Source organism: Athene noctua, chromosome 19 (assembly GCF_965140245.1).
Source record: "Athene noctua chromosome 19, bAthNoc1.hap1.1, whole genome shotgun sequence".
NCBI lineage: Eukaryota > Metazoa > Chordata > Aves > Strigiformes > Strigidae > Athene > Athene noctua.
In genome coordinates this window covers 9231869-9256707 of record NC_134055.1, presented here as the reverse complement: position 1 = coordinate 9256707, position 24839 = coordinate 9231869, and the positions used below count along the sequence as shown (strand labels likewise).

The window sequence follows — 24839 nt, the reverse complement described above, 5'->3', positions numbered from 1 at the left end:
ATGCATCATGACAGGTTCACCCAGCCTCCCAGGAACAGGGCCTGTTTGATGAAGCTGAGGTCAGTTTGCAAAAAAAAAAAGATGCCAAGCAGAATGCTAACAAAATTTAACAAAGAATCAGGCATAGGAGTAGCTTGCATTGGAGTGGGAAATCATTGCTTAATTTAGCTCTGCTGCCTGCTTGCGCTCACTCATTTCTACCCAGTGAGGAAGCCTGGGGCTTGTGTAAATCTGAATCACTCCCAACCAAGGCTCAAACAGGACTTGGTTGTTGCAGCCCTCCTGGCAGCCCTTCGCTCTGGAGACAGAAAGGGTGGCTCAGTCTGCAGCAAGCAGCAGCTCCCGTGGAGGCAGCCCGACAGGAGCTTCGTGCTGGTGATGACAGGTGCTCCACCAGCTGCACTCCCCTTTTCTTCCTGCATGTCAGTGAGTTTAGCAAATGCAGTATGAGAATCATATACAGCAAATACATATTTTCTCTATATTCAGTCCAGCCCTTTAAAGTTCTGCAGACTCTGTTAGTATTTTCCATCTATTCATTTAATCTAGGTGCTGAGCATATTTGCCTCCAGAGGGAGAAACATAGGTCAGCTTCTATTTTTCCTCTTTCACATGTCTTTACAGAGGAGAAAACTGGAATTAAAGAAAAAAAAAGAAATCAATAATGTTTCCTTCCATTTTTCCAGGCAGCTGCAACAGAACAGATGTGAAGACGAGTGGTTAACAGCACTCATTAGGGTCTGGAGGACTTGGATGGAAACAAACTGCAGAGATAAGGCTGCCTTACCGCTTTGCGGTGGTACGCTAACGTGGGAGATGTGGGTCTCTGAAGGTCTCTTGACTTTGTGCCTGAGTCTGTCCCTGTATATATAATTCTGCCAGATATGGATGGGCTCAGAATTAAGGTGGTGGGGTTTTTAGGGCCATGGAAGATGTGGGTAACATCATACCCTTACATCCACTGAAATAAGGGAGAAAAGAGGAAGTGGAGGGTCTTGCTTTTTTCTTGGCATGACTGAATGGGAAAGGGGACAAAAATGACATAAAAAAGCAGGTATGATCTAATTAAATCTTTAAATGGAAAATCCTGTAGAACTGCCTGATGCCACTTGATTAGAAACATAATTCTTACCCTCCAAAACAGCCACCTCATCATACAGCTCTTTTCACCAACCTCTAAGTTACCAGGTGTGGGGAACCATCCATCCTGTTTTGCTCCAATGTAACTGTCTGGGCAAGCCCTGTCTGGCACCTGGTAGTGCTGTCTGGCACATAGCAGCAACTTTAGGAACGACCAAGCCAGAGCACTTGAGAGACTCCTTATTGAAGCACTGGAAGTAACACTCCAACAGTTTTGTCACTGTTCCACTAAGAGATGCCATTCAGGCCAAGGACCCAACCACCAGTAAATTACTCTAACACACCTACAGTCACAGCTTGCTGAAAATCTGCCTTGCAGATTTCTCCACATGAAGAGGTCATCTACTGTTGATAAAAGTAAATACCTTTGTAAAATGTTCTGTGACCATGACAGGCTTCAGGAAACAGACTAGCAGGGCTGAATTTTTCATTACTGTATTTCCTTGTGTCAGAAAGGGTTTCTGGCTTGAAGGCTGCCTTCTGTTCAGTGCTCCAGTCACCTGCACAGAATCTGATCAGATTTCCTACCTGTGCCAGGGCAGCCTTAGCAAACAAACTGTGTTAGCAAGAGTTTAAAATATCCTCCTGCATGATACAAGTCCCTCCATGCCAAGAATTGCCTTTGCAATAACAATGCAAATTGACATATCGAATCCATGGTAAGCATATGATTTAAGTGGCCCTTGTACCTTGTGGGCAAGTGCTTTCAATCTTGTTTTACAGCTGATGAACATTTTAGGGACAGCATCTGACTTCCTGAAGGTCGCAGCAGAGTCAGTAGCCAAGGCAACAGTAGGACTCCAAGTAGTTCTTGATCTGCTGCTCTTCTTGGACAAGTAAGTTTTGCCTTCCTATAACTTCAGGCACATGAAGAAATTCCACTCTTGCTGTAGAACAGCACTTAAGTAGTAGGAATAGCCTAGGAGTAATGTTTTCCTTTCTATGTGACACAGCAGATTAACCTCAAAAGGTCAGTATATGTGAGGAATTGATGGGCTTGGAGAACCAGCTTCTTCCACAGCTTGCAGTTAGCAAGACCTATGCCAACACCATCTGGCTCAATCCTTCTGCCTGTACTTAAGCAAAGCTCCTGCTGCCAGCAATTAACTTGAACAGCATATTTCAAATGCCACGAGCATTTTGTGTAAGGACCACAATTGAGCTCAAAATGTCTGTGAGGAACCAAACTGACCCTTGACATCTTCCTACCTAACCTGCAGGAAATCCACAGGTTGACAAAAGCAAAAGAACAAATCTATTTTTTTCTATATGACACCATATTTTCCATCTGCTGGTAGCAGCTCCCAACTGAAGAAACAAACCAGCATTTAGAATTCAGCCAGTCCCAAGCCATTACATTTTTAATATCTGCTAGCTCCATTTATGGAGTTACAAACATGGCTGGTAAACAGGGGAGAAAAAGAAACCCAGCTCTGCAAGCAGGCTTTTTCCACTAATAATAAAACTATTTACATTTTAAACACCTCCTCCCTTCATAGTCTTAACTCTTTGATTCCATATAAATGGTCTAATAGTCTAATCTTATTCCAACTGCCATCTATGTGTCTTTATCACATCACTCTCAGATATTCAAAACACACTCCTTGCCTCTCTTCTTCCATCATCACAGATCCTGTGTGTCTTAATCTGGGCTTTTTGCTATAAATTCACATACCTTCAAAGGCTATTGTGAGTTTATATCACTGTAGGAAATGTTTAATTATTGTTTTGTAAAGTAAAAAAAAAGCAATCATATTATTTCCCCTAAATAGCTGAATATCATCAGTGAGTTAACTGTTTCTCTAATATCCATTTATGGGAGTTGTTAAAATCCACTTGCTGGCCCTGAAATCCTCAAATCCAAACTCTGCTTCAATGCAGCTCTGAGATGTCTCTCTAAAGTAAGTGTCTAGCCTCTTTAAAAACACCCCTGCAATACATCTTAAAATATTTCATTGGAGAGATACTCTTTTTAATAATGCAAACTACCAGAATGGAACATGCTCTGTATGAGTCTAGCATGCCAGTTTAATACCTGTGACACTATTAAGAGGGAACTCTATCCTTTACTAGCAACAACATGAGGTCACCTGATGGGTCCTTTCTGTCTCTAAGTGCTGCCACAGAAAAATCAGAGGAAAAGACGGTTGACAACTCTGCGAGTCCTTCCCCCGTCCCACATAATAGAATCTGCAAAGCCAAAACAAGGTCAGACACTTTCAAATTGCTGCAATAGGAGAACTGGGAGATCATTTTATATCTAGTTCTAGAAAAGGCTAAAAATAAGCCTGATGTGAGGCAGAAGACAGAGTCTGAAAATGGATTATTCTCATTTTCCCTGTAATGTAATTTGCAGATGTACCATGTTTAAGACAGCAGAAAAGGTGTATGGACTAGGGCTTGTTCTTTTTGTGGCTTGCACCATCTGTAATGAGTATTTTCTTTCTAGTGTTTGTGACCACCTTTTTTTAAATGAAATGTTAATCAGCACTGCTACTCAGCAAGAATTTCCACACCTGATCAAAGGTGTTAAAAGTAATTTTTTTTTTCTTATTAAATGTTTAATTTTAATTTTAGGAGAGGAGAAAAACCTACTAGAACTTGCTTCTTGTCATATAAACAAATGGGTGAACCATTTAGGCTCGCAGGTCTCTCTGAAGTGCTGTGTGGTAGCTAGTTAAATGCTTAAACTCTTTTGTCCTGACCAGCTGCATCAGTGCAGCTATTTATTCCTGTTCAGTCTGCACCAGGGATACACACTGCAGTTGCATCCTGCTGCCTGATCTGCATTGCTGTATCTTTGGCGAAAATATCCAGCATATATCATGCAGGACGCAGAGGGACTGAACAATTATAAAACTTGGATATCAACCCAGAACATCTTTCTGTACCTCTGGAAGAATATGGGGGGAAAAAAAAAAAAAAAAAGAAACGCGAGTGCTTCCAGGTATAAAAACAGGGATTAAAGAAAAAATATATTTAAAAAAAAATCCTTTGAGTGGTAGACTGCCCTACACCTGCAGAGAGTGGTGTTTCTCAGGAAAAATCTAGGCGAATTTGGGTTTTCCCTCACCAACAACTGGGAGTGGCCCTGCTGGAGACAGGACTGCAGATCACCCGGCGCCTGCTGCAGAGCATCAGACCCTACAGGTCTGTGCCCGTGCGGAGACAGAGGATCATTGCTCAGCAAAGCTCCAGATGCTCAATGCTCACGCTGACTGCTCAGAAAAGAACACTACACACTAATTACATTACAGTGATTTATATGCCCTGGCACCCAAAAGTTGTCAGGGCTTGGGGAAAGGACTTTTTTCCCTTTTCCTAATAGGACGAGCACATTCTTTCCAATTACTGGTGAAGCCATTGCTTCTAGTAAGCACCAATGTAGGCGCTTCTTCTGCAGCTCTAGGGTGAAGCTTTGTTTTTTCAAGTTATCTGCATTATGAGCGAGAAAGAGGACATAGGCAGACCACAGACACAATTCTCAGCAGTGCTGAGCTTTTGTTTCCAACCCGTGAAGTACCTGAAGTACTCCTGACCTCTGAAAGTTGCCTTCTGCCAAGGCTGCACAGGTATCAGTGATGGAGCTAGGCAATAAAAGGTCATCAGATTTCTGATCCTCTTCTGTAGGGGTCTCCCATGGCAAGACTGTACATGTATGTATTGTCTTCCAGGGGATCACAAAGTATAGCTTGGGTCTCACAAATTTTCATTAAGCAGGTAAGAGAAATACAGTACAGAGTGGAGTCATGTTTGGGAATAAAATGTAACTGCCTTAACCCTCCACTGCAGTAGTACAGAACAGTGAAGGAACAACAATATAGTCAAGAGAAATCACATCAGGAATTGTAGTTCAGTGGTTTAAAAAAGAACTGAAGTATTTATTATTATTAGTGCATAAGAGCTCTTACAGAAACCATTCTTAACCATTTTCTCTCTCTTATCACTTTGGAAGGGTGGGATTAAATTTGTGTCATAAAAATTGTGCCCAAAAAGATTGGATTATATTACAGTGATGTACTATATCATGTTCTCTGCTAGTCCTAAATTTACTAAAAGCCTCTTAAAGCTGTCAGACTTCTGAAGCAGTATGAAAATAGTTATAAAATAATCCTGATTTTAAAAAAAGAAGAATTGCTGTATAAATACATTTTTTTCATGAGTGTTTTTGTGAGAGGGGAAGCCTTATTGACTGGAATTCCTGTGCTAAAAAAGTAATCTACAAAATATGCCAGGAATTGTGACAATGATAAAAGTAGCATTAAAAAAGTCATGAGGCACTGGAAATTCTGTTCTTGAAAGGAAGTGTGGTGGAAACTGGTGGAAGCTTTACAGGAAAGAGAGGTTGCTATCCTGATACTCTGTCCTGCCTGGAATTATGTCTAAGCAAAAGCCCAGAGACCATTACACAAAAGAACAAACAAACAAAAAAATCCTGGCAATAAAACCCTGAACTGCTTTTCACAGAAGCATAGAAACTAAAGCAAGGAAAGCTTAATTTCCATAGGCAGAGCTGCAGAGAGCAGTGTTACACTTCTTTGCTTCCCTATCAGTTCATTAGAGAGGTCTGTGACATGTGCCCTGTGTGCCCTGACCCTCCTGGTGATGAATGGGTTTAATCTCTGGCGTGTGACACCAGCGTTTGTGATTCCTGCAGGTTAATTGATTTCTTTTGGCAAAGCACATTTCCAAGTCCTGTGGTCTGAGCAGCAGGACTGACTGCAGAGGGAAAACAAGGCATCTTGAGAAAGAAATTCTCCTGTACCCAGCAAGTAATAGGTAGGCTACAAGGGAGGACTGGCCGGGCAGAAAGCTCTCCCCGCCAAAGGTGCGCGGTGCCAAGCGCAGATGGCCTGTCAGCCAGGTGGGAGCTGGACGCTGGGTCTGGAGACAGCATGGAGTTTTAAGCTGCTAATAGGAAAATGCTCTGTTGTCTTTTCTCTCACAGGCAAGCGTGCAGCTAATAACAAACAAATCCTCCCCCATAAATTCTTCCAAGGAGACCACCGAACCTGTCAGCAACGGCAGATGGGACCCAATCGACAGCACAGACACCACTGCACATGGCAGGGAGAGAAGCCTTACTCTGCAGTTGCCAACCTTATTAAAGATACGGTCTTACTGTTCAGTAACGTGTCAAACTTGAATGAAGCTGCACTATCCAGGAATCTGACTGGAGGATGCCAGGGTATTTTTAACATGGGAGTGGGCATATGCCAGAAACAGTGCACTAGGAGTCATCTGAGAGAAATTATTTTGTTAACCACCATTTATGAGAACCGGTCTCCCTCTGTATCTGAGCCAGTTTATAACACGAAAGATCTGTAGCTGAATAATAGAAAATTCATACAGAAATGTGAATCAGACAGACCAGAAAAGGGAAGGATGCTGAAAGAAAGAGAGAGCAACAAAAACATGTCTGAAGCCTGAATATGTTTCTTTAAAAAGTGGACCAGTGACTAGCTGGGAAGCTAGTATGCTTTGGAAGTGAACAGAGTACAACCAGATCTCCTCAGGCTAGACAGCAACAGATAGAAATAAACACTTTCATGCAGGACAAAGCAGAGCTGTGGGATGTGATCTCCCTCCCATAGTAAAACTACTGCAAAGCTGTTTTTTGGTGCCCTGTAAAACACACCAGTGCTGGCACCGAAGCAGAGTCAAGCAGTTAGCGACCAGCCTGTGACCTGCAGTGCCTCCTGAGAAAGCCTCTTGCTAGGGAACTCCACTGGAGCTGGGATACTGGCTGGATACCACAGTGCATTGCCCATAAAGGTCCAGGTGGGGTTAGACATGCTGATAAAGATGGGAGTGACCCACATCAGTACCCAAATACTGAAATTCTCCTTCACCACCTGAGACACTGTCATGCCATGCTGGCAACAGACATGGTGCAAAGGGACACATATCTCCACCCTAATTGTAATGAGCACTCTCCCTTCTGAATACAGTGAAGACAAACACTGAAGTTTGCTTAGAAACAGGTGGGGTTGTGAGTGAAGGCCATCACTACAGCTGCACAAGGAGGATTTCATCTGCTGCACTCTATCACTACCCTGACACCAAATAGAACTTTTGGCTTCTTGCAGAAAAAAAAAAAAAAAAAGCCACCCTGAGCACCTCGAAACTGATGTTCATCTTGCCATGTCCCCAGGTGATCACTACTTAGACTTGCATGCACACCTTATGTGCACAATTACAGAAACAGGACTGGAAGGCAGCCAGAGAGCACTTCCCACCTTCCTGCCTCAAGACTGAGCCATGAAGGCCTTCAGAAACACAGGACAGCTCCAAATAATCCCCTGTGGCATTTACATCTTTTTTTTCTCTTAGGAATTTCTAACATCTAATCTCCAATTTTGCTTCTTATAATTTAAAGCCCTTACACAGAGATAGCAAACCAGGCACACATCAGTCATGTCACATCTCCAAAGCCATACTGAAGTTCAGCTGTGCAGGACTTACCCTTCTTACAAGATACATGATGAGGTCTTGTTTTTTCCACAATGTTTAAACAGCTCGTTATAGGGGGAATGTATATATCTAAAGGCACCAGGAGGCAGAAAACCTTTCATTTCTCTGGTATCTGTGCATGTTAGTAAAAGGAAGGTGGAACTGCTTGCAGGGCCACAGCACCATCTGTGGCACTGCTTCCAGATCTCTTGCATCCATCTGATAGGATAGTGAGCCAGAAAGTATCACCCAAACTGTTCACGCACTTTTGTCAACCTCCAAACACCTTATTTTCATCCTAGTTGTACTATGTCTAGTGACAGTGATATGCCAGGGCCCTTCTCCTTAAGGCACAGCAAGGTATGCTCTGCTCTCTGTCTGCAGAATTATGACAGGCTGCTAACGTCTGCGCTGTATGTCTGTGTGTCTCCCGCTCTCCCAGTGGGACAAAGACAAAGTCAACTTATAGTCAACACCAGACTAGTCACCTATCAACATATTCAGCATGACATCATACATAGATACTCTTATTTTTTGACAATTATGAGAAAGAGACTAACCCCAGAAGTTTGTATGTCATGTGGAAGCGTCTTCTGAATTACTGTAGTTGCCAACCGTGAGGTGGTCCGAATCGGTTTCTTTACTGAAAAACAGTAGCTTTTTTTTTACAAGCTGCAATAAGGGACTGGGAAAGACTATCTTTATTACAGTGACCCTTGAGCACACATGTCCCCACACACAGCTTTCTTCCTTCTTGCCTGATGTTCCTGTGTATTGGAGGTAGTGGGCAGGGCACAGGGGTCTGAGTTGGGACTGTGGGCTCAATGCTGACCACCAAGCTCTGTAAAGTATCTCTTGCTCTTCACCTAGCGGTCCACAAGTTCCAGCACACAGCAACTCCTCTCCACAGATGGCCTGGGCTGTGGCATGCTCACTCAAGGGTAAAAAGGGCCTGTGACCTCAAATCCTGTGCTCCCCTCCAGGCCACATGGCCAACAACTGAGATCCACCAAAGCAGAAGCAGGTAAAGGATGCCCAGCCAGCATGACACAAGCCCCTGTGCTTTGTGCAGCCTCATGCACTCTGATGAGCCGAGGTTCTGAACACACAACCCCACATCCTTTATCTGGAAGGACCAAGGCCAGGGAAAGAGTACAAGCATAACATTCAAGAGGGAAAACAGGCTGCGGTACCTCCCCGTTTGCAATTGCCAGGTTACTCACTGTTGTTCAGCTTTGGCTCGGTCACTTAGGAAGAAGAGGGCTGTGGCCAGGAAAAACATCCCTCCTAGGACAACGACAAACGGGCAGAGCATGAGTGCATACCCCAAGCTGAGAAACTCCCAGACTGGGGACTCCTTTGTGCTTTGTCGTATCAGGTCTGAGATCTAGAAGAGATGGGCAAAAAAATTAGTTACTTAGATGAGAGACATGATGATAGTGAAGAGAACATGATTCCCTAAAACAACCGCCCGCTGAACATGTGCATGAGGTTTAAAATGGAACAGCGTGTTCACTAAAAGCTGAATGTCCCTTGCATGCTTCAGCCTTCCACATGTCACTCTGCAGCCTGGGCAACTTACGCTGTGAGCAGCTTGGCAGTGGTGCTGCTCTCCCTGTCGCTCTCCTGGCCTGATTCTTCCCACAGCTCACTCCATCTTCCCCCTGGCTGCTTCAGTGACTGCAGCGTGGGTGTCTAACCCTGCTGTACTGACCAAGCCTCCTGGGGTGCTGGCAGGACCACACCGGCATTGCTCAGTGGCTGAGGGACTGATCAATCTTCTCTAACTTCTATCAAGTCCTGCTTACTCCTACACCTTACCTCCCTTTCAGAAAAAAAGAGGCATTAAATTCCATTTCTGTGTATTGAGTGGGAAGGGGGAAATGTTTCTCACAGAACAAGAAACCAGAGATCCCATCTGATTTTCAGAAACAGAACTCGAACATGGGCTTTTTATCCCCATGTCAGAGGTATGGGCCTCATTTCCTCTTCTAACCTAAGCTTGCTGCAATTTGAAGTTTAATTGTGTGCAAGATGTGACTCTGCCCCCCAGGCTCAGACAAGATGTGTTGCACAGGGGCTGTGCTCACACGAAGAACCACCCACCACCGAGTTTATGGACTAAGGCAACCTGCATCCTCCGACTGCCAACGTGAACGCAGGTTTGTGCTTACACGAAGGAGCAGTGACGTGCAATGGCAGTATTTAGTTCATTATGAAAAGCTTTTGCTAAAACACAGTGATATTTAATGACTGTCTGTAGCTAAAACAATCACATTTTAATATTTACTGTCCAGCAATAAACTTTACTCTCCATAAATCCAGCAGAGCAGTAGCAGCAGTAGGAGTGAGTCTCAAGGCATTGGGTATTTAAATGTCCAGCTCTGTTTTCATCTGTGGCATTTTGTTGAGGCAGAAATACTAGATTATACCAAAAGGCTGCAGGGAATTTGCAACATAAAATCCTACTGCTGTGCACACACGCAAATTGGTTCCAGAAATAGCCAAAGCTTGTGCAGCAACTTCTAAACTGCTACATTACTGCTAAAAGGTGGTGTCAGACACAAACTACAAGCAAAATCTGACATTAAAGGCTTACATTTTGACAATCAAGTCAGGAAATGCCACACACAGGAGAAATCCCCAATTTGCAGCCCTGCAGCCAAGGCAGCTGTAGTGACCTGGAAGGTAAACGTGTGTGAAGAGATGCCTCAGCAGAGGCCAAGCACAACAGAAAGTCACAGAAGGATGACAGTTGTGGGGACTCAAATGATCAGGTTGCAGAATGTGCTTCAGCAGGGAGAGTCTGGAGCACTGGTGGGCTCAGTGCCTTAATATTCATCTTACAGCTCAGCCTGGCTCCTGCTAGAGCGAAGGAAAGGAGGAGTGGCCAGCCTGATGCTGGAGGTGAAACCACTGCACACAAAAGAGGAGAGGGCTGCCTTTTAGGATGGACCATTCTCAAGTAGAGAGAAGTAAGTAAACACTGGAAGAATGTATCCACAGAAAGAACTGAAGGTTTTTAGCCAGACTCCACTGTTTCATTCCCTGCCATGGAAAGGACAAGGAGAAAAATTCAGTGCTTGGGATAGAGCTAAGGAAGTGTTCCTGTCCTCTCAAAGAGAACTTTATTCACAGTGTGTAACACACACAAGTTAAAACAAGAGTGTTATGAACAAGTCTCATGTGAGAAATTATGGCTAGAAAAGTCCTTAGACCGAAGGCAAATAACAGTGGCTATTAGTCAGAGAGACTTATTAAAAAATAGCAACAAGACTTGAATGTGAAAAGCATGCACCCACAGGAAATTAGCAGAACATGCGCTGCACCCAGGGACATCAGCTGGTAATTTATTCCCTCTTGTATCCAGACACCTTAATTCCCAACATTTCCCCTACTCTTCATTATGAATCAAAATTTGGCATTGAATCAGCTCCTCTGTGTGCAATAGCTAGAATTAAGGCTATTCTAAAATAGAAATTTAGAAATTCTAAACCACTTTTCATTTTGGGGAATGGATACAATTATCCTTCAAAAGGACCAGACAATAAATCACTTGACAAATTGACATGATAAATCAGCAGTAGAGGATGAAAAGCCAGGCATGGGCTCCCAATTGCTTTCTCTTATGGATGACACGACATTCTAGGATAAAACCAGCTTTGAAGACATAAAGTCTCCAGAAAAAAAAACCTCTCAATGCAGCTTGCCCGACACCTTCCCTTCTAAGGCATCGTGTTGATCTTGTATACCAGCAAATCATGTTAATATTGAATCTGCTATCTTCTTCATTTTTAACTCAACATATTTGTAAGTGCACATTTTAGAAAAAGCAGTGTTTCCTCTCATCCAAGGTGTAATTCCTCCCACCAAGCCAGCTGAGCTTTCTCATATAGGTTTCGTATAAACCCCTCAGCTCTATCTGCATCTCTTAACTCTAGAACTTTATCAGGGCTCATGTAGATGTTGTTGCTCTTAACTTCACAGTCACTATTCCTTGTTGTTTTGTTTCACTCAGTTATAAGCCACCTGCCAAGACTGGAACTTTGGCATCTCCTCTCAAGAGGACACAGGACATCATAATTACAGACTTGGGTTCCAAGAATTACATACTGTTTGCCAAGTGGTCAGCTTTCCAGACTCCTCACAACAGCATCCTGAGCTGTCTAACTGTGATCTGGCAAGACACAATCTAGCATCATATTTGGGGTCTTCTCTCTATCATGAGTAACAAAAAGTAGGGGTTGCATGCACAGTCGGTGCCAGTTCTTCAGCATAGAGTCACGTGTGGGAATTCTTCCTTTGCTCTGTCAGTTGATAGGTGGCAAAAAACTTCCAAAACATTTACGCAAAATGAGGGTGTGTGGAAAAATCAATAAAGGAAGTCTGCTGCTTCTTCGCAGTCTAATCAGAATTCTTTGGTAACATCCTAACTAGGAAAGTTCAAATCTTCTTTTCCCTTAATGTGTAACACAGATCTCAGACCAAGAGGAATGACTTCCCTAAATAAACTTCAGCTGATGGCATTTTTACAACAGAATACAAATGGCATGTATTCAGCTGGTGGCAGCCAACTGGATAGAGTCCAGGAAGAGAAAATGCCCACTTGCTGGAGAATGAACAGTACAGCTGCACCTGATCCAAAAACCCAAAATCTCTGATTGTGTCTCAATCTGAGGGCAGAAGACAATGAAGGAAAAAAGGGAAACTTCACTACCTTTCTTGGGGAGCATGTGCTGCTGTGTTTTTTGGAACACTGGACAGGCTATTGATGTAATAAAAGCTCAGGTGGGCTGAAGCCCTAGAAAGATGGTTTGCTCCTGTGTTACTGTCCTCCTGAACAGCATGAGTGGTTAACTTAAATTGATTTGCTAATTACACAACGTAATGGTAACAACATCTTTGAAATCATCATTTCATCTACTCTGTCTCATTGCCAAGTTGAACATCTCAATTCCTCTGCAATTGCTTGACTTTCCTAAATTTCTGACATTGCCTCTTGGGCACAAATCTTGCCACATAAAACGGTATTTCCACTGCAGCATCTGGCACAAATACTTGATTTTTCTGATTACCAATTTGATACAAGCCAGGTTCTCCCTGGCTCTTCTCTTCAGTACAGTTCCTTAATACAGTATTCCCTGTAACCCCACTGTGTCACCACAATGGTTTGGGGTTCATGCACTCTGAATTCAGAGGTTTCTTTGATTTCTTAAAAAAATCTAACATGAATGCAAATGAAAACTAAAAACAAAAATAAAGGATTTTATAAAGTAAAAGTAAACAATTTGCTGGGCCTGTGGGGAGCACAAGCATTTATACTGTGCTAAATGGCACGAGAAACTTGATATAAAAATAAGTAAACCTGACTATTTTATGATATTCATTTAGAAGACTGCAGAAAGGTAAAAGCAATTGTAGTCTAAAAGTTATTTCAATTTTAACCTTGGCATGTTTAGATGTTGGAGGGGGAAAACAAAACAAAACATCCTGTTAATCTTAATTGTGTCCTTTTGAGATCGCAAACACATTTAATACCTGGCCAGTGGTGTGGTACCTGAGTTTGCCCCAGCAATACCCATAGCCAGGATTCCTGCGCTGCTTCCCCTGTGGCAGGTTCCTCTGGTTATGCCCTTGTACTCTCAGCCAGGCTGCATTAAATAAGTGGTGCTTCCTCCAGAAGGCTGCAGTAAATTAGAAGACTCAATCAAAGGTGCTAGCAAACGGACTTTGTACGTCTCTTGGTGTTAGAGCAACATTTGCCTCCAGACAACATTTGCCCTGGAGAGGGTTGGAAGTCTATTTTCTTCATGTCACTGCCTTTCTCTCCAGGTCTGGTCTGCCCAGAGATTTTCTAAATTACCACTGGATTTTCTCCTGTCCCGGCAGGAGATGCCTTGTACCGTGGGGAATGTGGAATTGAGGAACAGAGGACAGAGGTACTTCAATGTGTAGCGATCGGGGAGGGCCCACTTACATGCAGAAACAAGGTCTGTGCCACAAGAGCACAGTTTGGGAGCACACCCTTTAGCAGCATCCCTGTCCCCCACCTCTCCTTGCAGCATATCCCAGGAGAAGTAAGTCACGTTACAGAAATTGGACAACTCATTCTGAAAGGTGCACAGCCCCATGAAAACTCTGTGTCTGTACTGGGTCCTTCGCAGCTCGGAGAAAGAAGCCACTTATTTATTGAGATTTTTAGTGCACAGAAAGAGTGACAGAGCAGATGGGACAGAGCTTGAAATACTTGAGTGAAACAACGATCAGCTCTGGATTTCTGGGCTTTTTTAATGAGACACTTTTACATAATTTAGACGTCTGTTTATCAAAAACATTGAGAACCTGCACTTCTAACCAAAGTAACGGGAAATGACAGGTCCACAGCAGCTCTGGAAAAAAAACCAGAACAGGCTGTGAACCCTGGGCAAAGAGTGTTTTATATATGGGAAGTCATTTGGGTTTTTAGGGCAGATTTAAATCTTGTCTGTTGCTGAGTCATCAGAAGTGGGAAGCTTGTTAGCTCGCTGCAATGAGAAGATAAATCCTATGTGGATTGGTCTCCAGGTGCATAATTCTCCCCCTTTTTTGCAGCTGACAGCCTTGTCAAAGATTTGGCCTTTCCGTGCACTAGGAAAAAGGCTTTTAATTATTCAGCTCAGCCAGGACCAGAGAAATCCTCCATTTAAAGTTACTGGTTGAAGAAACAGATAATAAGGATGAAGGGATGAGGGCTCTCTTTCTCACAGTATTTCCCTGACCCATGTACATTAGATGTTGGACTGCAAGGGCAAGTCCTATTTTCCCCACCACAATCTGGGTCATACACAAGCATGAATGCAGGGGAAGATCTCTACAGGAGCAGTGGTATCGTTAGGGCTACAGAACACCAGTCAAACAGCTGGCACTTGGTAAAGAAAGAACAACAGAAAACATAAATGTGTATCACATTTCATCTATCTCCATCAGGTGATGGAAGGTGCTGCCTATACACACTCATACATACTATAAATATTAAAACATGTAACATGCTGCAAAAGGCAACCAGACAGAGACCTCCGTTCCATCCTTAATCCCACAACAACAGTGGAATAACTCCTGATAGTCTGTAAAACAGAGAGTGATGGTAGGAGAGGACCTTGCACATTTTTGCTACAGGACGTGCTTGCCTTTTTGAACTCATGTTCATCACGCACCCTGCTTTGGCAGAAGAGAGTACTGGGTCATCATCAGCAAGCACATAATGGGCTGTATTTGAGGAATGGCTGCGCAGGTCAGACAGGGACAAAACACCCAGCCTGCAGCATCACATCGCAATGATCCACTTTATTCCACTACTGTGCTTTTAAGTCAGACAGCAATGGATTTGAGCACCAACAGGCTGTGGCCTGTTGTAATCTAGCAATCTAACCTGGAAAAAATGTTATTCCAGAGTAGGCATGTCCACAAATCTACTCTGAAGTAGCCATAGCATTTTAAAACACAAAAATACGAGTTTTAAACCATAATACCTGAATTCAGCTTTCTCAGGCAGGCAAATCTTTACACATAGAACTACTTTTTATACATATACATTTACTTGGATGGGTAAACACCTTTGAAACCAAATCAACAAAAAGGCCGTCTCCAACTGGGACAAGAAGGCTGTGAAAGCTACACCTCCAGTTATAACTTTCATTAAAGGAGTATCTTAATTGCTGTATTTACTAGAGTTTTCCTTGAGTTGCCCCTAATCAAATGCTGATGTGCCTTCCCTGATTCTCTGCACCAGTTATAATTAACACTGTTCTGCTAACTACTTGCTAAAGGAAGGTCATTAGCATTCTTGCTGTTTAAGTAGCTCATTAGATCTGGTTTATCAACCAACTCACATAAGAAAGTTGGGGAAGGGAGAAAAGTGAAGTGTGACAAGTGATAGGCTTATTATTAAAATCTTTTCAGGTAATACTAGGAGCAACACAAAATCCCTTCAAAGCAGAACAGCTCAGATTTGCCTACAGTTAATTGCAAGGTCACACAGACCTCTTTTTCACAAGGAGACAGATCAAAGAGAAGATGCCTGTTGGGACACTGGTGATCTCTGCGGCCGGGTGAACCCACACACCTGGGCACCGCAAATCAACAGGTCACAGGGTCTCTCTCCCAAGAGGAGGTTGTCAGAGACCCAGTAGCTCAGGTAAGGCTGCTGTTTGTGTAAGTAGGGATGGACAGATGGGGAGAGCTTTTGCATGACCCTCAGCACACAGGCGGGTGACCAGGGTCCCCGCTCTCACCCAGCCTGGCTGCCAGACTGTGGGATCCTGTCCTGACGCCTCCTGGCTGGGGGTTGTGTCCCTCGGGTAAAATTGAAGCCACAGCACAGCCAACAAGGTCAGTGCAGGTGGGAACCACACCAGTGGAGTACAGGGAGTAGTTTTTAGCTCATCAGAAGGTGCTGGTAGAGGAGAGCTCTTCTCTAGCACTTTAAAGCACCATCCTCACATGTTGATGTTGCTGGTGACCACCAGATACAGACAGGTTTCAAACCCTAGACCCGATGGATGGTTGCACAGGGGAGATGAGAAGGAATTTAATAAAGCAGGAAGCTAACAGGAGAGACAACAGCACAGGAGCAGCAAGAACAATGTGTGTCCACAACAGCAATTTCCCTGGCACATGTAGGGAGAGCAAAACCTGCTGTAGGTGCCCATTTCTCATCACAGCCAGGGCTAGAAGCAATGCAGGGATGGAAGAGGGAGCAATGCTGTGCTCGGATAGGAAGCAAACAACAGACTTGGAGGAAGAAAAGAAAAAGTACCAAGGCACAGACTTAAAAGAGACAATAACTACCTGTACTCGGTTTTCCTGAAGCAAAAGAGTACATAAGGGAGTGGAGGGAGACCACTGTTTGTGTGAAGGATTGATGTAAACTGCGAGCAGGGAAGACAGGTTCACGCATGCGTGTGCACAGATGAAGTGCAGACTCACTGGCACTTCTTGCAATTATTTAATTCTAAAGGGCAAAGATATAACCAGAATTAATAATACAAAGAGCTGGAGCTATGATGCAGCCTGAGAAGGGTTAACTGGATTTCACACTCTGCTGCTAGCTACCTCCACTCAGCTCTTCTGAGTCTGAAATGCTGTCTAGGCATTAGTGCACAGGAAGAGCAGTTAGAAGACCTTTATCTGATACACAACATGAGTAGTGGGACTTGGGGTATTTCTCTTAACTGTTCTGTGCTTCAGCAACCGTGTCTACATAGTGGGACCTGTCAAAGATGGAAAAGTACTAGAGCTATTTGGGTGTCTTGCACTGAACTAGTGAAATTTCTTATAGACTACATCAAGAGTGAAGCATGGAGTTATACTCCAAGTTATTAAACAGGAATTATTTAAACTCAGCAGGTTATTACAAAGGTCCTGAAAAAGTTAGTTATCTAGGAATAAAAACTATCCCATCTAATGAAATGCTGCAACAATGCCTATTCTTATTTGTGAATGAATAGGCAGCACTGTTTAATAGTAATTGATCTCAGTGCTTGGCAGGTAGTAAAAGCTCATGCAAATTACAGCTGCCACCCTAAAACCGCATTTGCATAACCTCTTTGTAAATCAATCTTAAGCCTTTTTACCATAATAAAAGTTATCTATATTTAAAGAGACATGAAAAAAAACCATACATACATGCTTCCTTCCACTTAGCTTTTAAACACTAACATATATTTGGTGATTAGGGTGATTGCGTTGCAAGATTGGAAACTGGGGGAGTTCCGAGAAAAAAAACTAATCTGAGTCTGTCCTTCAACTCTTAACTGCAAAACACAGAACAAGGGAGCCACTGCACACATGAGGCTGCAGCTGTTAAGTACCTTCTATGTTCCACATGAGGATTATAAGATCAATACAACATTTATTGGTATCCAGCAGACAGACAACTGCCTGCAACAGTTTAGTCTGACAAGGACACGGGTGTCTGATTCTTTATTAACAGCACTGCTAGAGGGAATCTCACTATGAACTCACCAAAACTATGTAAGCCATATTTGATCAAAACACTACTCATTTAGTGAGGGAGTTTCAGGTGGATTTTGTTAGTAGTCAGAAGAAATGGCAGATCTTCAGGCTCTCAGGTGAACCCTGAGTAATGAGGAGGCTGCGTTTCACTGCTGCTGAGCATGCCTGCCACTGCAGTTCAGTTGATTTATTTTGCCTTCTGCCTCTCTCTTTCAAGATCTACACCCTGCTCTTGGTCTCCTTCTGGAGTAACAGCTGTGTGAATTGATGTCCTCAGGCTGGGGATTTCCAGGACTATGGGAACTGGGTTCCCAAATTTCCCTTAAAGCCAATAGGAATAGGTTGTTTGGCTCCCACAGACTGCCTTGAAAATTCTAGTCATAATCCAAGCCACTTTTGTAACCTGCCAAGTGAGATTTCAACCCTGCATGAAGGTCTCCAACATGACAGCTGGACAATTCCAATGGCAAACATAAGCAGTTTTTAACAATCAAGTGGATTGGTTGTCTTAGCTCTGGTAGAGAAGTTGGTGTTTGTCCTTTCACTTTAAATAGTATTTGTTTTTCTGTGTTATGTGAAAGCTGCAGTTGACCTTTCAGTCATCATTATAGCACAGGGAGCAATGAGTCAGCCAAGCCAGTCCAGAGGCTACAGAAATGGATGCTGGTGCCTTCCATGACATGAGAGCTTCCCTCCTGCCACAGAGCCTTGCACTTGAGCAGCCTCCTCCCAAATGAGAACTGCCCAACAGGTACACCATTAGAAAAGAGTAATTCAAAATTATAATTAATACTTTCCCATCTAAAGAAAGCCTAAGGCAGCTATTAAATTGGGATTAAGCATATTTCAAGCAGGCATCCTTAAGTAACACACAACTTGCTTGATCTCTGAATACCAGAAGGGCAAGGCACGTTATTTTCTACAACCAAAGTCCTTTTTTTTTTTTAATCTGTGACACTAAAAAGCCCTAGGCAACTTTCAAGATTAATTGGAATCGTTCAGGGTCCTCGCCATTCCTCCTGGATATCCCTCTTATGTAAGAAAAAGAATGAACGTGCAGCAGAGTCGCTGGAGACGCCTTGCCTGCATCTCACACCCTGCCTCTCATTGCTGGCACCTGCCTTTTCAAAGCATGCTGGCCTGCTTCTTTCATTCTCCTACTTGGCATTCCCCATGTTGACTGCCTTGCACAAAGCAGTCTCTTCCAATGATTCCTTTGTTCTTGTCACTTTCAAATAATTTCTAAAATAAGATCATTTCTCCCAGGGTGCCCAGAACATTGAAGTAAATAAAGAGTTGTACATATTTATTCTCTTGAGACATTTCTCATTCCTTTGGTCCATTCAGCGTTATCTATATCTGTCTCTTCATGTATGCTTCAGAGGGCTACAGAGAAACAATACCATTTTTGGGAGCTGGCATTCAAGAGGAAATATATATAGATATACAAAATTAAATATATAAAAATAAATGTGTATAAATACACACACCAGTGTCTATGCAATGAATAGATGAGAAATGACAGTTTAAAAAAAAAAGTCCCTAGCACCCATCAGCTGTGTCACACAACAGTACTGAGCTGGAGGAGCACATCAAAGTTCTTTCTATCTGTCAGATGGTGGGACTAGTGAAGATATCAGTTACATCACTAGAAATCTGTAGCAACTTCAACGCAACGTGGGCTTTACATGGAAGCTACTATATTTTATAAATGATGATTTGTGTTCTCTGAAACTCAATGCATCAAACTCCACAGAAAGGTGCAAAGGAAAGAAATTACCCCAGTATATCTAGACTTGTTTTCCTCATTAAATTTCCTAGGCCTTATCTTTTCAACTGTGATTGTTCTCTGATTGCCAGTTTTTGGAGCAGGGTCTTTTGTTTTGCTCTGCACTAGGATAATAGTGGCATAATAAAGGAGATCCCCAGTCAGACCAAGGCCAACAACTGCAGCAGTAATAGAAAAGAATACTACTAATGAAAAACCAAAGCATACACACCATAAAGGAATACTAATAAAACCGCCACAACATACACACCCATCCTGCCGTGGATTTTACACCATTATTTATTATCATACAAACCAGGTTCAAAATATCAGCAGGTCAGAAAAGCTGCATGTTGCCACCCATAAATAGGTATTTGGTTTATGAGACCAGATTAATAGATAAACACACACACATGAGCCTATTCCATTCTCATTTCTAATGGACCTATGTCCACACCACAGAAGCAACTGCTTTCCCTTTACAGAGCTGTCTGTAAGTTTTACAAAAGCCCTAGGCTAAAAAAATTTAGAAGCTCAATTCTCTTGACCTAGTGGTCCTTCCAGGTTTGATTTGTAGCCCACTGATAACATAAGCATGTAAAAAAGTTGCATTGTACTGCACCACTTCCTGTTCTGCTGATAAATACAAGCTTTCCTTCCCTAGCATGGTTTAACTTGGCGTTTTAGATAAGCAGTTAGTAAACAAAAACAAACATGGGCACGAAACCCTGCCAAAACCTGCTGTGAGCACTTACAAATCCAATCAGATACGGACTGCCAGCATCTCCCAGGAGGTGTGAAGTGAAACTCTGCAAGGCTACTGCGGTTGCACGGCGTGTTGGAATGACCACATACTGCAAAGAAGAAGGGGAAAGAAAAAAAAAAAAACACAACGTAAGGAAACTTAAGTAAGAACCTGTCCAGCTGTCTTGTATTTCTCAGTTTATATCCAGATCAGAACAAGGTAAACAAGCTCCCCCAGATGTCGGTGGCAGACACAGCCACTGTCCAGTCCATGGGCTCAAGGAACTGCAGAGCTCTGCCACCCTCCCTGGCTTCCTGGTACTTCTGATGGCAGGTGTTGAGGGAAGGAGGCTCTGCCGGGGCTGCACTCCACTCAGCAGCATGGAATGCCTGGGTTTGACTAACAACTTCGAGACACTTCACTATTAATAGGAGTGTTACTGTCACTATTAAAAGGAAATAAACCAAACAAACCCCTGTCCTGCAGAATGACCTTAACTTTATATCATGCATTTAGGAGCAGAAAAAAGTAATTGTCTCCTGCACAGAACTTGTGAAAGAAGCTGGCTAAGAACATCTGCATCAAGTCCACATATCCTGGTTTATAAATTGATCATGTCTTGATTTAAAGGCTGTAATTAATGAAGAATTCAATAGGTCTCTAAATCCAAGTGAGCTTTGTTTCCACTTCTAAGCACCGAATCTCGTTCTGCCTTTTTCTGTTGCTCTGAACAGCCACCTACTCTGCCACAAATAACTCTTCTTCAGCTGCTTGTAGACCATGATCCCTTTTACTTGTCCACTTTCTCTCTGATGGGCTGCCTTTAGTCTTTCTTTAGAAGGCATCCCTTCCCAGACTTCCACTTGTTCCTGTGATCCTTTCCTGAAGTAATTTATTCATTAAATGCAACATTTCAGGACTGGCATATCCCCAGCTAGAGATACCCAGAGATGAGTCTACCTTATCTGAGGTAGGGAGAACTCACTGCTCAACAGTGACGTATCTCAGGGCACAGGATCCCAAGCACTGTTTCAGTGCTTTACCACTTCCTCTTAGGGAAGGGGAGTTGCCTTGTCTGCAGTCTGCAGTGGAAAGAGCCACAAAAAATGGAAACAAAAGAAACAGCATTGAGAAAATCCACACTAGAAGAGAACTGATGCCTATTGAGAATGGTTATCTCATTCCAAGCAGAGACAATTAGGAACGATGGGTAAAATCAGATTAAATGCTTTCCCCTAGGGTTTTACCACGTCCTTTCAGAATGACCTGCCAATTCTTTCATTGCTGGTTTGACAAAGGTGCAAGTGCACACTGCTAATGCACTCTGATGCCACATATTAAATGGGTACCCTGTTAAACTCCTGTTGTGCAACAGAAGAACAAATATGATCAGATCCACAGCAACCACCTGGCTACAGGTGTTATACACTGTGCTCCTTTTGCATCCAGGGGCTCACAAGAGACTTGAAGGCTCACAGAAATCCCAAGAGGAAAATAAGGTCTAGACTTTATTAGAGACACAGAAATGTACTGAAGGTTAAACTGTGAAACAAGAGGAGAGCCACACAATTAATTACCATTCCCCAAAGATGCAGAGTAATGGGTGCAACCTGGAGAGATTAGACAGAAAAAAGAAAAGGAAAAAAAAAAAAAAAGTGAGTTATTGTTCTTCCCACCTGGTCCCACTTCAAACAGGTGCAATGGAGAAGCATTCTGCAAGAGCTGTTTGAGAAAGGGCATGTGAGAAGATAAAGTGAAATTCTACCAATTCAAGAATCCAGAGCTGTGTATATCTGTGAAACAGGAAATTTTAAACTTACATTAAAATAGTTTTCTTTCTATAAAGTTTATATTAACAAATCTGGAGAAGAAAGCCTGCCTGGCTTTACATTCCATCAATTTTCTTAGAAAAATGACAAAGAAAATGGCAAACTTCTTAAAATCTTACAGTTTTCAAGGAGTGTAGTGAATCGGTGTAAAGTGGAGAAAGAAAATTGACTAATACCTGCATCATATCTCTGTGTGCATATATGTATTTATACACATGAACACACAGACATATATTGGGCATAATTTTGCATTATCTGTATTATGTGTACATATAGTTTTGCAAGTAGCAATACAATTTCCAGCAAGTTTTCAGTTTGCCTAACTAAAGAAGTTATTGATGGTTGAAACCGTTTCAATTAATTAAAAGTAAATTTAGTCTAGAATTCAAGTGAAAAATACTCCTCCCCTACCCTCAATATGTGGCAAGCAAATGAACTAAGATTTTTCCTCCTCTTCTGAAAGATAGTGGAAAGGAAAAAAAGGCTTAAACCAGCATGTCCAAAGCAGCAAAAAATAATCCACTGTATCCCTACTTAAAAAGCATTTCATTCTGATGGAGAGGAAGTAGTTGGTAGCAAACATTGTCTACTGTTCTAGGAAGACAGCAGTAAATTACAGTTCTAAATGGGCATTTTGATACTAAAATAGAGCTAAATTCAAACCATACATGGCCTGGTTTGAATATCCCACAGAAACTGGAGGTGGGAGAGCCGCTGCAGCCAAGGCGGAACTCCGTGGGATCGTCCTGGCTCCTCTCTGCCTCCAGGTTCAGAGGCAGGCAGCACAGAGGATGGGCAGGGAGGCTGACCAAGCAGCTTTGGCAAACCTCTGCTCTTTAAATAGAGGTTCAGAAAGGCCATGGTTTACTGCTGACATCCCCTTCCTGTCGTGAAACCAGCAGAATGAGTTGGTCTGAAATAAGTTAACCAGAGAATCCAAGGGGAGATCACCCTTCTCCCAGTAAAAGGCCACATGCCAAAGAAGTAAGTTCTGATGTTTATGTCTACTCTTTGAAAGAAAACTCTACTTTCGAAAATGCTTTGCTGCCCTTCCTGGGTCAGACAGTAATCTCCAGGACAATACATTTTGGCCTCTTTCAGCAAAGAAAAGTCAAAGTCAAAGAAAACACATGCTAACCCAGTTCTAGCCACTGACAGCCTGGAAGCAGTCCCAGTGTCCCTGTTGTAACTGCTGCTCAGAAAAAGCAAAGGCTGTGATCCAGAGAATCCAGCCTAAGAGAAACCCTTCACTCAAGCTAGGCAGGCATTGACTAACACAATACTTTTAAAAGAAGTCAAAGAAGGCTGACTTGGTCTCCAAATCACAGCACAACATGGAGCAGCGCACATCCATCTGCAACCCTTGGCCCACAGCAGAACTGCAGAGACACCCCTTGGCACATCCTTCCCTTGGGAGCTGTGCTCAGGTGTTTGAAGTGGGCTGTGTACCTTCAGCCAAAGGCACTCCTCACCCTGCTGTAAAATCTAAACCACAGCACTCAGATTACTGATGTGTGGAGGCACACTGAGAGAAGCAACAATGAGAGCTTCTGGAAATGCTATTTATCTTCAGCTGTAAAAGTAGGGCAGTATTTCATACTACATAAATAATTGGTTTTTATTTATAGGGGAGGTAACCAGAACAAAAGCAACATTCCTCAGTGCCTATAGCACAGCTGAGCACCAGTCTATACCTGTTTCAAGCCTAAAGGAAGAGTGTGACTCTACAGCAAAACGTTAAAGCAGCAACTCCATGGCAGCTCATGACCATTTAAAAAAAACTAATGTTTTAAAAGAAAAAAGAAATATGCAGAGCATTTTTTTTTTTTTTCATGACTGTCAGGATTTTGCATAAATTGGAGGGTGGCTTTTCTCAGCAAAGACCGAAAGAGATTGCGTGCTTGCAATAGCTGAGGCCCTTTAAATTGCCTACTGGCTCTTACACAGAAAAGCCACCAAAGCCTCTGTCCATCACCTTTATTTTTGAGATGTGCTATGGAGGAAAATCCCCACTATTTGAACTGGATTCCACAAAGCCCCAAGCACTCAGCATGTCTCAGAATGTTACACACTTGCCCGCTGCACTGAAGCTCATTCATTATTGCTGTTACAAGGCAGTTTTAATGCTTCTTTGGGGTTCTGGTAGCTTTGAGGCCAATTTGCAAAGATGGCTGATAAAATCTGTTTCATAATTAGCATGCTCTGTAAGAAACATCCCCCCCTTCCCTAAGCACCATCTGAGCATGTGCCTGGGAAGAGATCTGGAGAGTTGTGCTCGGGAGAATAAGGCCTGTTTTGTACAAATTTGCATTTGGAACAAATATCAGCCCTTTAAAATCTCAGGCAGTGCAGTACATCCTGCAGTGCTGACAGTTTATCAAACCTAGCACTCAGCACCTTTTACTGCAGACAATTTGAGGAGCTGCACACCGACCGTTACACTGGCAAGAACAGTAGATGCAATGGAAGCACAAAGTTATGAAGAGCTAACAATTACATTTGAAGATAATAAGCAAACATCCTTGCTTTGCCGAGGAAATTAAACTTGCAAAATCTCTGAAGATGCTTACCAACTTGCCTGATAGGATTATTAAGCAATCACAAGATCTGTAAATCTTGGGAGAGCTATGGTAAATCATTTGGGATGCAGTTTGCAAAAAGCCTCACTTCTGGCATAATGAAATCAGTGGGAACAGTGTTCAGCCAGTATTGACAGCTTTTTACCCATGAAAACAGGATAATATTTATGTATATGATGAAAGTGGTGTTAAGCTTACGCTAATAATGCTTTTAAACTCCTTACCAGCCTCAGGCAAGAACAGACACACTTCTGATTACACCAAATAAATAGTAATCAGTAGAAATTAATTTGCCAAACATTTGAAGAGCATCTTGCTAAAGCATATCCACA

At 42.7% G+C, this 24839-nt stretch overlaps 1 protein-coding gene across 2 annotated transcripts in view; it reads right to left on the bottom strand.

Moving 5' to 3' along the window:
• LOC141968243 (sphingosine-1-phosphate transporter SPNS2-like) overlaps positions 1-24839 on the bottom strand; it is a 136496-nt gene that overhangs the window by 9981 nt on the left and 101676 nt on the right. Inside the window, exons 10-12 of one of the 2 annotated variants that reach the window (XR_012634826.1) lie at positions 20110-20208; positions 8817-8980; positions 8154-8236 (exon numbers count right to left, since the gene is read on the bottom strand). Coding sequence is in view for 1 of the 2 variants with exons in the window: in XM_074922717.1 (XP_074778818.1) it covers positions 8817-8980; positions 20110-20208 (263 nt within the window). In the remaining variant the exon portion in view is untranslated. The remainder of the gene's footprint in view (positions 1-8153; positions 8237-8816; positions 8981-20109; positions 20209-24839) is intronic. The other variant, XM_074922717.1, reaches the window with a different exon arrangement.